General features: G+C 35.7%; 1 protein-coding gene across 2 annotated transcripts in view; it reads left to right on the plus strand.

Annotated features, from left to right (window-relative positions):
* GPSM2 (G protein signaling modulator 2) overlaps window positions 1-13038 on the plus strand; it is a 67052-nt gene that overhangs the window by 21256 nt on the left and 32758 nt on the right. For both annotated transcript variants that reach the window (XM_060026502.1, XM_060026511.1), the window contains exons 3-10: window positions 1247-1468; window positions 1851-1986; window positions 2343-2485; window positions 3017-3140; window positions 3256-3371; window positions 5858-6013; window positions 7134-7242; window positions 8109-8238. In XM_060026502.1, the coding sequence (XP_059882485.1) occupies window positions 1247-1468; window positions 1851-1986; window positions 2343-2485; window positions 3017-3140; window positions 3256-3371; window positions 5858-6013; window positions 7134-7242; window positions 8109-8238 (1136 nt within the window). The remainder of the gene's footprint in view (window positions 1-1246; window positions 1469-1850; window positions 1987-2342; window positions 2486-3016; window positions 3141-3255; window positions 3372-5857; window positions 6014-7133; window positions 7243-8108; window positions 8239-13038) is intronic.

Consider the following 13038-nt stretch of genomic DNA (forward strand, 5'->3'; position numbering starts at 1 on the left):
GGATTAGAATCGGAAGTAATGGTGCTTTTTCTCCTAGATATATTTATAGTAACTTAATTTTTCTGGCTTTTAAAATTCAGTGACAGACTTTGAGAATTAGAATTTCTGCAGATCTTTAAATCATTGCTTCCTAACATAAAGTTTCTTAACACTTAGTTCTTTCATAGAAGTGTACCTTGTGCATCAAGATATTTTGCTCCTCTGCTTTTCTAAGGTATAGGTGATCCTATGGTGATAAGACGGGGAAGGGGGTGGTGGTGTGTGTGTGCTCGTGCACGTGCATGGACACGAGTATGAGATAGGGATGTGTGGTAGGAGGGGTTGATGGACAGGTTGAGTAGGTCACCTGCATACCTGGATAGAGAAGAATATTAGTTACAGGACTTCACCTCCCACAGGCACCCCTATTCTCCCCAGACTCTCAGAAAGTCTGTAAGTCTGCCACAGTTCAGAACAGTATAGGAAAAACTACTAGATTCTCTCATTGGTAAAGTAGGTTGCTCTGGGTGAGGCAAGTAAAATGAGCTCTGTCGATGAAAAAATTAATCAGTGGATCTAAGAAAGAAATGGAAAATTTTATTTAAGCCAAATTGAAGATTGTAACCCGGGAACACCTCTCAGAAAACTCCGAGAATTGTTCTGCCTGTTTGAGTTATGTACGTTTTTGAGACAGAGGGCTGTACATTAGATGACTTATTATTGACATTTTACACAATCCAGATTTACACGTACTAAGCAAGTAATGGGTCAACAAAGCAAGTAGTGGGTCATGGGGTCATCGTGGCCCCTTAAAGATTAAGAAGGAAGGTTATCTCCTAAGGAGTTGTGACCCTTGATGAGATTAAGAAGGAATGTTGTCTCCTAAAGATGTCTGGTTAATGCAGATGTGCAATACACAATAAAGGGGAGGAAGGAGGCCAAATGGTCAAAGAAAAATTTTATGTTTAAATTTTTCTCATCTTGCCATAAAACACGAATTTTATTTCATCAGCTCCATATAGAGGTCTTTAGCTATCATATAAAAAAGACCTCTGTAGCTGAGAGACATTTGAATAGGCAAATAAGCTTTTGCTATAAATAATAGTTTCCTCTTTTATCAATAATGTATATATACTTCAATGATAGAGGCTGCTGTTGTAAGCAAGAGTAGCCACAGTCCACATTTAAATTATATTACTGGAAGTTAAAACACTGTGGTGCATTTGTAATGTAATCTTGTAAATGTCTGTCCTATATAATTTTATAGAATGGAAGCTTCTTGCCTAGAACTGGCGTTGGAAGGGGAGCGTCTGTGTAAATCAGGAGACTGCCGTGCTGGTGTGTCCTTCTTTGAAGCTGCAGTTCAAGTTGGAACTGAAGACCTAAAAACACTTAGCGCTATTTACAGCCAGCTGGGCAATGCTTATTTCTATTTGCATGATTATGCCAAAGCATTAGAATACCATCATCATGATTTAACTCTTGCAAGGTAATTAATTTAAGCTGAATTCTCCCTAGATTAACTGTCACTTGAAAACACATTTTCATTCAATTAAAAAAACTAACAATTCAGTACATTTAGTGAGTTCTAATTTATTAGCATTGAATTTTAAAACTAATCTTTAGGCTGAACACAGTTTAATTAAGTAAATGAATAGTAGTGAAATGATGCTAGAGTTTAATTAAATGAATGAAAACTAATTAAATTTAAATACAGAAATGTAAGTTTAAGATTTTTATTTAAAGAAGGTTTCAAGGCTAATGGGTCTTTCTTACCTTAAGCATGTCAACTGTTCTCTAGGGAAAACTGTATTCTGGCTGCTTTATATTTTAACACACCATTTGCTTTTTTTCTTTTTTTTTCACCCCAGGACTATTGGAGACCAATTGGGGGAAGCTAAAGCTAGTGGTAATCTGGGAAACACCTTAAAGGTTCTTGGGAATTTTGATGAAGCTGTAGTTTGTTGTCAGCGACACCTAGATATTTCCAGAGAGCTTAACGACAAGGTAATAAGGAAACATTAGATGGTAGGCCAAATGTTTTCATTGAAATTGCTTTGTGTTTTAATCCTATTTAATTATACTGTAGTTTATCTAAAAGTTAATACCAAAAAAAAAGTATTTGTAGAAAAATGGAAGAAAAAGAGAAACATAATGAAAAATTTTTAATAGATGAGAAAAAAGAAATAACGAGAGGTCCTTCTTTCATAGGTAGTCATGTGTTTGGTTCTGTATGGATGGCTAATGTAAACATTTCTTTCTCTTGACCGTAATGTCAAGGATCTCATGAATAAATATATGTGATAGCATTATAATACCTGGCCTCTGATTTCAAATTGTAAACTGCTGTTATCTTCATCTAGGTGGGAGAAGCAAGAGCACTTTACAATCTCGGAAATGTGTATCACGCCAAAGGGAAAAGTTTTGGCTGCCCTGGTCCTCAGGACGTAGGAGAATTTCCAGAAGAAGTAAGAAACGCTCTGCAGGCAGCCGTGGATTATTATGAGTGAGTAGCATCAGCAGTCATGTGGCCCACCCAAGCCAGTAGTAAGTTTTTAAGTTTGGCAAAGGTTTTAAAATCATAGACTAGTAAGTAAAATAAACCATCAAATCATTGCCAAAATGTTATAGTGTTGTATTAGAAGTAATCCCCTCCCTCCCCAGGAAAACTTTCATTTAAACTGCAGACCAGTGCCACTTAATGGCACAAACAAGAAGCATCAATAGTTAGTCTAAGTTATTTGGAGTAAACTTAGTCTTTTATCAGTAGAATTTCATAGAACTGTTTAGCTATAGGGGTTCTAAGTTTAACTCTGTCCTGGACTCTGGGCAGAAACCTACCTGAATGGTTGAGTAAAATGTTCCCAATTATTTCCTGTAATCACCCTCCAGCATAGCTATATCTTTTAAATGTGGCACATTATGGTTGTAAGCTTATTTAAATATTCTTTTCCTGATAAAGAGTTTAGATTTGTAAATAAAGTCAATAAATGTTTTTCTCAAACTCATTTTTTCACGACTTTTTATTATCACTTAGGGAAAACCTATCACTAGTGACTGCTTTGGGCGACCGAGCAGCCCAAGGACGTGCCTTTGGCAATCTTGGAAACACGCATTACCTCCTTGGCAACTTCAGGGATGCAGTTATAGCTCATGAGCAGGTATGATGCAAGGCTTTGGAGCCAGGTCGTTTTCTCCATCAGTGTTTTGAACAGTGATTAGATTATTCTTTAGTTTTATTATATAGTTACATCTAATTAAAATTTTCTGTTTCAGCGTCTCCTTATTGCAAAAGAATTTGGAGATAAAGCAGCTGAAAGAAGAGCATATAGCAACCTTGGAAATGCATATATATTTCTTGGTGAATTTGAAACAGCCTCTGAATACTATAGGTTAGTCTAATATTTCTGTAGATAAATGTAAAATGGGTAGTTATGCAATCCAAAGAATCATAGGCTTTGGGTTTAAAACTTTCTTGCTGCATACAAGCAGCAGAACCTTGGGCTTTCTAAGTCTCAGTCTTCTCATCTGTAATGGAAGATATCAATACTTGGCTTTTGGAATTGTTATGAGGATTGAATGAAAGAATATATTAAGCACTTATTTAGCACAGTACCTGGCACACGGTGCTCAATACATATCATTGTACCTAAGATTTAATAGCAGCAGTATGGCCCCTTTATATTTTTATTAGCTTTTATCTTTAAAACATTATTTTAAATGAGATTCTAAACATTTAAAATCCTTTAAACCTGTTTAGCATGTATGGTGTGTATAGTTATATGCTCCCACACCACCACCACCAGTTACGGCTTTGCAGAGAGGCCACAAGAAAGCTTGGTAACAAATAGATGCCCTAGTTTCCTCCAGTGATGACTGAATTTCCCGCCATCATCCTACCATCTTATCGAGCAGTTATCCTCCCACCCTCTGCCCAGCTTTGATCCTTGCTGTAAGCTGAGGCCCCCGTTCACTTACTCGAGGAGTTAGTACTCCCAGCTTCTTCTGTGGCAGGGTCTCTTTAATCTATCTGTAGACTTGAAGCATACATGATAGCAATGTTTAAACTGCTTCATATTGCCTGCCCTGTGCTTTCTAGATTATTCAGAGTTTTCTCTAATTAGTGGGAACTGAAGGCCCATACAGACCTTAGGCAGAAGCCAGTTTGACTGAACCAAAGACACAGTCTTGATTGATTTATATTTTATTGTTGAAAAATCCATGAGAGAGTTCTGGAAAGTTCATCATCTAAAAAAAAAGGTAAAATTGCTTTAGGTCCATCTAAAAAACTAGAATGTCATCCCATCCTCCTTTAAACTTCAACTAATGGTTGATATTTGTTGGTTGACTAGTTATGACTAGTTAGATGTGAAATATCCTTCCAAATAAAGTACATCACTATACAAGGAGCATATGTTTTGATTTTAAATACAAAAGTTTCTTATATTTTAAATCCAAAACACATAGAAAAGTCTTAATAAATGATGTACTTATATTAAATACTGAAAAGTTCTGTAATAAAGTGGATGGTGGCTGTCTGACTAAAGAAGCATGAGTATAAAGTAATGAAATTTACCCCTGCCCCACACACCCACAAACAGGTAGAACTCAGAACTTTACACATATTCCAAAAATATTGATTAAAAATATTTTTGGAACTCTTCTTTGGAAGTGTTTTCAGGGCCATACAAGAAAACTCTCTTAACATTATAGATCCATAATAGAAAGGACTGAAAGCAGTAGTTTGGTAAACCTACTTTAGTAATTGAGTTTGGTTCCGGAAAGACTTCCAACCATTTACAAATTAGCTGTACTCTCAAAGAATAACAGCGTGCCAGAAAGGGTTGTGCCACAGGGCCGGAAGCAATTCCAAAAGTCTTCCAAAAGTGTTTGAGAGGGCAGGCAATGTTAGAACAAGCGGGTAGCCTCCCAAGGTAACAGCTTTAAAGGTATCATCATTAAACATATAATTTCAGGTTTGTTTGCTTAAAAAAAACTATCACATTATCATATAGTTATAAATGATATGAAATATTTATACTGTTTGGCAGAAATTATAGGAAAGAGTCATTTAAATTACTGGATCCAAAAAGCATCTGTAGATTTAACACGGATGATAATAATAACAAAACATATTAACATTTATTAGCATCTATTGTGAGCAAGATGCTATTCTAAGCACGTTATATATACTAATTCATTTAATCCTCACAAACCCCTGTGAGGTGTTTTCCCCATTTTATGTAAAAGGAAATTAGTGAATAGAGAGGGTGAGTGACCTGCCCCAGTCACAGAGCTACTAACTGACAAAGTTGGGATTTGAACCCAGTCAGCCTAGCTCTAGGGTCCATGCTCTTAATTGCTACACTAGCTTCTCATTGATTTCACAAGGTAGAATTTGGTTAATATTTAAATGTAGCATTTAATATTTTTCATGAATCAGTGACTAATGGCCTATACATAACAATTTTAACTAAGTATTTTCAATTTTGACAAAATGTAAAGGCAACAGTATGATTGAAAAGAGAGGGTATGTGGACAAACTTAACTTTACGTTATTGCACTGCAACAGCGAAAGTGTTTTTTTAATGTTAAAAATACTGTGTTAATCTTCAGAGGCACTTGATCTCATGCATCTGTTCTCCTTTTCTCTGGGGAATTAATAGGACTCCTACATTTATTCTAAAAGTCTGGATTTGCTTTTTGTGTTTCAAGGACATCTTTTCATTTTATCTAGAAGTAATAGAGAAAATATGGGATATTAGGATCTAAAACAGATTTACTTTAAAGGCAGGAGGAAAAGTGAGTTTTATTTTATGGTTATTGTAGCCAATATAGTTATAATAGCCATTATGTAAGAATTAATTTCTTTTTTCAGAAAGACACTACTATTGGCTCGACAGCTTAAAGACAGAGCTGTAGAAGCACAGTCTTGCTACAGTCTTGGAAACACATATACTTTACTTCAAGACTATGAAAAGGCCATTGACTATCATCTAAAGCACTTAGCAATTGCTCAAGAGCTAAATGATAGGTAAGTTATATACCTTTTTACTATAGTTATGATAAAATATAGATACATTGTTGAATCCCTAGAATATTTCCTTTAAATTTCTTTTTTGTTTCCTTTGTTTTCTTTTTAATTCCTTTTTAAGGTATTTCCTCTGTTTCAGTAACATCCTCTGTATGTTACTGTTTGAAGGGCTGGAGAGGATTAGAATGGTTTCATATAACCTTGAACCAAGATCAGTAAATAGGTCACAAACTCAATTGCCTGCAAAGGCCCTCCTGACTAGATCAGTGTGAAAATTGTAGTGAAATTAATAGGCCCAACAGTGTTAAGGGGACAGCTGCTATTCAATTCCAGCTAAGTGTTGCCTGGAAGGAATGAGGATCCAGAGCCGCCTCTTTTTTCAAGAGAAGCTGCGAGTCCTGAGTTTCATATAAAATCTTCTGATTTTTAAATGTTGATGTTTAATTCTTCTTTTTTTTAAAAAACTGTATGAAGAAACAATATCTGTGCAGGACTTTAGTCTTTGATGTTTGCTTTAGTAGGATAGATTTTTATCTCAGTATGAAGAACTCTGTACAGTTATTCAAAATGAAGTATGCTACCTCAAGAGGTGAGTTCTCTCTTCCTCATGGTGTTCAAATACAGACTGAATGATTATAGACTGAATCCTGGTAAGGATGCCATGGAAAGAAAATGGGGTAGTTGAACTGCAAGACCTATCCCTGAGACTTTATTTATAATATACTGCATGTTTAAAAAGGATGTTTTCCATTTTAAAACTTGACTCTGAGTTCATTATTATGTGGTTTTTCTAATACAGTCGTCCCTTGATATCTGCAGGGGTTTGGTTCTAGGATCCCTATGGATACCAAAAGCCATGGAAGCTCAGGTCTCTTATGTAAAATGGTGTAGTACAGTTGGCTGTATCCGGGGGGTTTCTCAGATAACGGTTGAATCCATGGATGTGGAACCTGAAGCAGGCCAACTGTATGTCTCTAGTATTATGATAGTTTGTTCTTTATAAGAAAGACCAAATAAATCCAAAGCATTGTTTATGCCTTTAATTACTACTAGATAGATTTTATTCTTCACACAGACCTCCTTTCAGATAACTGCATGTTAGCTTTGAATTATTTTGTAGAATTGGTGAAGGAAGAGCATGTTGGAGCTTAGGAAATGCATACACAGCTCTAGGAAATCATGATCAAGCGATGCATTTTGCTGAAAAGCACTTGGAAATTTCAAGAGAGGTATGAAACTAAAAAATTGTTATCTGTGCTATTGCGATTCACAGATCTGCAGCCCTATTATTTCTCTAGAATGCTCCTATATGGCTGAGTAATAAATTTAATTATGTATTGTTCTCTTGGCATAAGAACTGCACAGAGCATTTTGAGATACAGATCAGGGGTATGTTTGCACTGGCCTTGATGTAGGAAGACAGGAAGGAAGGGCTGAGCATGGAGTAATGGGAGAATTACTAACATGTGCCTCCACTGTCCCCCCATCTCTACGTGGAAAAATAGCATGGTATGAAAGGAAGAACATGGCTCTTAGAATCAAGGACTGGTTCCTGTTACAGTTCTGCCATTTGCTGGCTATTTGAGCTTGGAAACTTTTCTGAGCATCATTTCTCTCATCTGTAAAATGAGAATAATAATAATATCTGCTTTGCAAATTGTTATACAGATTAGAGATAAAGTATATATAAAAGTACCTAGTATAATGTCTAGTGCTAGCTTAATAAACACTGTTACTATAGGATGGAAATACAGTATTCTAAGGAAATTGTATTCATGTGATGCCAAGTTAACGTGTCACAGAGTAACCTACTTTATTATTTAAGGTGATCATAGAGATTAAGAGCAATCTAATATTTAGAGAATTAAGGAATTGGCAGAATGTAATTATCTGTCCTCTTGTCATATTTTAGTCGCTTTTCTTCTTTAAAATACTATTAATGAAAAAACACATTTCATTCATAGTATTATAATTTTAAAATAACTATTTTCATCTCTCTAGTTTCTTCCAGTTTTAGGTTGACAACATTTTCAACTAATCTTCACCATTCTTTACTTTAAATACTACTCTAAAGTATAAATGCTTATGGTTGTAGGTTGGGGATAGAAGTGGTGAACTAACAGCACAACTCAATCTCTCAGATCTTCAAATGGTTCTTGGGCTGAGCTACAGCACAAACAATTCAATGATGTCTGAAAATATTGAAGTTGATAACAGTTTGCATGGTAAGTATTAGGTCTTCAAAACCCAATTTCTTTATCCTCAAGATTTACATTTAAGTTACTTATCTCATGTTTACCATATCCAGAGAGATATATAATGTAGGAAGCTCAACTATTATACTTTTTTGCTTTACCACTGTCCCATTAATTTATCAGTATGGAATACAGTATTTTATAGCTTTTATCATGAACTTAGAAATGGTAAAGGTATAACTATTTTGTTTAAATATTTTTTAAATACATTTAAATTCTGTATCTCTAGGCTCACTCAAAAATTTATAAATGTGAAGATGTGAAAATTAAAACATTTTACTGTTTAACCTCTTTGTTTCAAATGTCTTTACGTATTTGATTTTTGTTTAGCTTTTATTCCCCCCGTTTCATTTCTAAGGGGGAATCTCTTAGGATTTTTTATTTTTTTAATTCAGAAAACCCAGAAATTTTCTTTAGGTGCTGATTTGGTTTTGACATTGCTATAAGAAAAAAATATGCTATAATGTCTCTGTTTCTAAGTGAAAAAAAAACACCTACTGTTGATTAAAAAAATAAAAAGGAACAAAAAGTAGAACCACATTTTTGGATACCATCTATATGTAACTCTATGTGAGATCCATTTTAAAGATCCAGACAAGGCTTAAAAAATTCTTAGTCTGAAAAAAAATTACTGACACAGACAGATGTTTTGAACTTGAAAGTCAGTGAAAAATCTAGCTTTTATCTTCCCAATATCCTCCTTTAACCCATACAAAGAAAAGGAAGAGGAAAAAGAAATTAGTGGCTAGTCATCTAAGACTTTGAAAGAACATTTAATTGAAAAATGATATTGAAGTATGAACAGTATAGTAAACTGGACCATGTACTTTGTAATTGAATAATGGGCTAAAAGGTTTTCCTGTGTTTAATTTTCAAGTTGGTTAAGTTGTAATAGCTCTCATATTTTAACAAATTATCACTTGTCCTCGTGGACCACTCTAGCTATAGACCTATTCCTTTGTTTCCCTTTACAACAAAACTTGAAAATAACATCACTGTTCCTTGTCTTTACTTCCTCACCTCCCATTCTCTCTTCAAACCACTGGACTCTGGCTTTGGCCCCATGATGATACTAAAACCTTTTCAAGGTTACCGGAGAACTCCAATTTACCAAATACGTTGATCAGTTTTAGATGTCCGCATATTTGATTTCTCAGCAATATTTCCTGTAGCTGATCATTCCCTCCTCATAGTGCTTTGTTCGTTTGGCCTCCAGGATCACCCTCTTTCTGGCTTACCTCCACCTCACTGGCCACTCTGTCTTCATAACTCCCCTCTCTTCCTCATCTTTCCAATCCTTGACATTTGTAGTACCTGGGGTTCTGTTGCTGGACCTCTTCTCCCTTCCCTCTTCCCTCTCTCCTTCTCTATCTTCTGTCCATCCATATCCTTCCTCCTGATTTTATCCTTTTTCCTCTTATCCTACACTCTAGATCAGTGCTTCTAATAGAACTTTCTGTGAAGATGGAAATGTTCTGTATCTGTGCTGTCCAGTATAGTAGCCTCTAGCCATATGTGACTGTTGAGCACTTGAAATGTGGCCAATGCAAAAAGAAGTGAATTTTTAAATATTATTTAATTTTAATTAAAGTTTTAAAAGCCACATGTGGCTAGTGGCTACTATATCAGACAGCACAACTCTAGATGATTTCATTCAGTCGGTTGGCTTTTATATCATCTATATGCTGATGATTTTCAAATTGGTATTTCCAGTCATAATTTCTCTCTTGAGTTAGAGTTTCATATGTTTAACATTTCCACTTGAATATCTAATTGGCATCTAAAACTTAACACATCCAAAATGGATCAATTGTTTTTTTCTCCCCAAACACGTTCTTGCTTTAGTCTGCCCTGTCTCAGGAAATGGTACCATGATTCACACCAGTGTTCAGGCCAAAAACCTAAGGGCCATCCTTGTTCCCTTTCTCCCACCCACTCCTACATCCAACATATCAGAAACCCTACCTTCAAAATACATCCCTAATCTCTCTTACAATGTACACTGCAACAATCTTAGTACAAGCTGCCAACATCTCCCAGCAGAGCATTAGCCTTGCAACTGTTTCTTTTGTTTCCGCTGTTGATCCCTCACACTGACTTCCACAGGGCAGCCAGAGTGCTTTTTTAAAATATGAATCAAGTCATGTCATTTCTCTGCTCAGAACCCTCCAGTGACTTCCCATCATACCTGGAACCAAATCTTCAGTCCTCATCGTGGCTAAAAGGCCCTGTAATCCGGGCCCAGACTGCTTTATCATTTCCTCCCACACCCCCTGCTCACTTTGGCTCCATGAAGACAGGTATTTTTTGGTCTGTTAGGTTCATTGCTATATCCCTAGTGCCTGGAAAAATCTGCTGGCTAAAGGAACTGCAAGAAAACTTGTATAGGGACTTCTCTGGCAGTCCAGTGGTTAAGACTCCATGCTTCCACTGCAGGGGGGGGCACGGGTTCAAGCCCTAGTCGGGGAATGAAAATCCCGCATGCCATGTGGTGCAGCCAAAAGAAACAAGAAAACTTGTATATTTCTGGTGTTGGCTCAGGGTGGAGGAAAGGAGTCTCCCATAAGAATCTGAATTCATAAGCCTGTCTACACACTGGTTTGGAATTTGATTTATTCTATCTGCACAGTATAAGAAAGCCCAATCCATTAAAGTGCTTTTGAAAGCACTTTAGAAATACTAAAGTAGAAATACTCCTAGGGACTTAGCAGAAGTAAGATCAAATGTTTTCTGGAGGTAAGCAAGCCATCCTTTATCCAGGCCTATAAAGACTCACAACAACAACAATAACAAAATTACCAAATACCTAAAGAAACAAGCCAAAAGGAGTAAGAAAACAAACAAAAGCAAAATCAGGTCACCAAGATCTTCAGGGTATAAAATGACTATGATTAAATGTTTACAGGAATAACAGAATTGAAACAAAGGAATAACAAAAATGATCATGCAGATTTGAAAAAAATAATAATAGCTAACAATTATTGAGTGCTTACTATGTGCGCAGGCAGTGCTTTGCCTGTTTTAACTGATTTAATCCTAACAACTCTAGGAGGCAGGAGAGGTTAAGTAAATTTCCTGGGGTTACCTTTTTAAGTGGTAGAGATGGGAGTTCAACCTAGTCAGTCTGGCTTCAGAGTCCGTCTTAGCTGATACTTCTAGCTTAATGTGATTTTAACGTACCTCTCAGTAATTGATAGGTAAAAATCAGGAGTCAGATATCAGTAATAATATAGAGGATTTGACCAGCACAATTAATGGGCTTGATGTGTTTTCAAATTGTGTGTTTGACCCATTTAATGAGTTATAAAATCAATCTCAGGTGTTGCAACTAACATTAAATACATACACACCCACATACATACATGTTAATGCGGTTATCATACATAATAAGGGCAAGTACTGTTGTGTGGAGATTTTGTTCTACATTTAAGTGTATTCAGGGTTGCAATGCAAATGTTTTTTTTTTTTTTTTTTTTTTTTTGGCGGTACGCGGGCCTCTCACTGTTGTGGCCTCTCCCGTTGCATAGCACAGGCTCCAGACGCGCAGGCTCAGCGGCCATGGCTCACGGGCCCAGCCGCTCCGCGACATGTGGGATCCTCCCGGACCGGGGCACGAACCCGCGTCCCCTGCATTGGCAGGCGGACTCTCAACCACTGCGCCACCAGGGGAGCCCACAAATGTATTTTTTAAAGTTATAGTGGATCTACATTATTATGTTAGTTTCAGGTGTACAACATAGTGATTCAAAATTTTTATAGATTATATTCCATTTAAAGTTATTATAAAACATTGGCTATATTCCCTGTGTTGTACAGTATATCCTTGCATGTTATTCGTTTTATACATTGTAGTTTGTACCTCTTAATACCCTACTCCTATCTTGCCCCTCTCCTTTTCTCTTTCCCCACTGATAACCATTAGTTTCTTGCCTGTATCTGTGAGTCTGTTTCTGTTTTCTCATTTTTATTCGTTTTATTTTTTTAGATTCCAAATGTATTTCTTAATGTGAGTCACAGTTAAAAATATGGGTCACACTGATTTAATGGACATACAGAATACTGTGTCAAGGAACTAATCAATTCACATTCTTTTAAAACATTCATGAAACAGGTCCAAAAATTTGACCACATGCCAAACCAACAAATTTGAAGGAATCTGTATCACATAGATTTCATGCCCTGAGCACAGTGCAGTTCAGTTAGAAATTAACAAGAAGATAATGTATAAAACATATTCATTGGAAAATACACACTTCTAAGTAACTTATGGTATGATTTAAGAAGAAATCATAAATAAAATTAGAAAATGACTTAGGACTGAATTATAATTTATGTGATACAACTTACATTAGTTCTTCTAGAGCAAAATTTATATTGTATCATATTTTAAAAGGAAAGAGACTCAGTGACCTAAGTATCCAGCTTTTAAAAAGTTAAAAACAAAACAAAAAACAAAAAACTCAAAAGAAAGTAGAAGGCAAGAAATAATAGCAGAAATTAATGAATTTAAAACGAAGATTCAATAGAGAAAATTTTTAAAAACCCAAATTTGGTTCTTTAAAAAGACTAACAAATCTACAGCAAGATTATTTGAGGAAAAAAAAAAGAGAGAGAAAAGGGGATATAATGTAGATGCAGCAGACATTAAAAAGATGAGATTATCCTGAATAATTTTATTTGAAAACCTAAGAGAAATGGACAATTTCTAGAAAAGCAGCTTACCAAAATTGAATCTAGAAAAATCTAATGGTAGAATGTAATGTGAATGGA

Source organism: Delphinus delphis, chromosome 1 (assembly GCF_949987515.2).
Source record: "Delphinus delphis chromosome 1, mDelDel1.2, whole genome shotgun sequence".
Taxonomy (NCBI): Eukaryota; Metazoa; Chordata; class Mammalia; order Artiodactyla; family Delphinidae; genus Delphinus; species Delphinus delphis.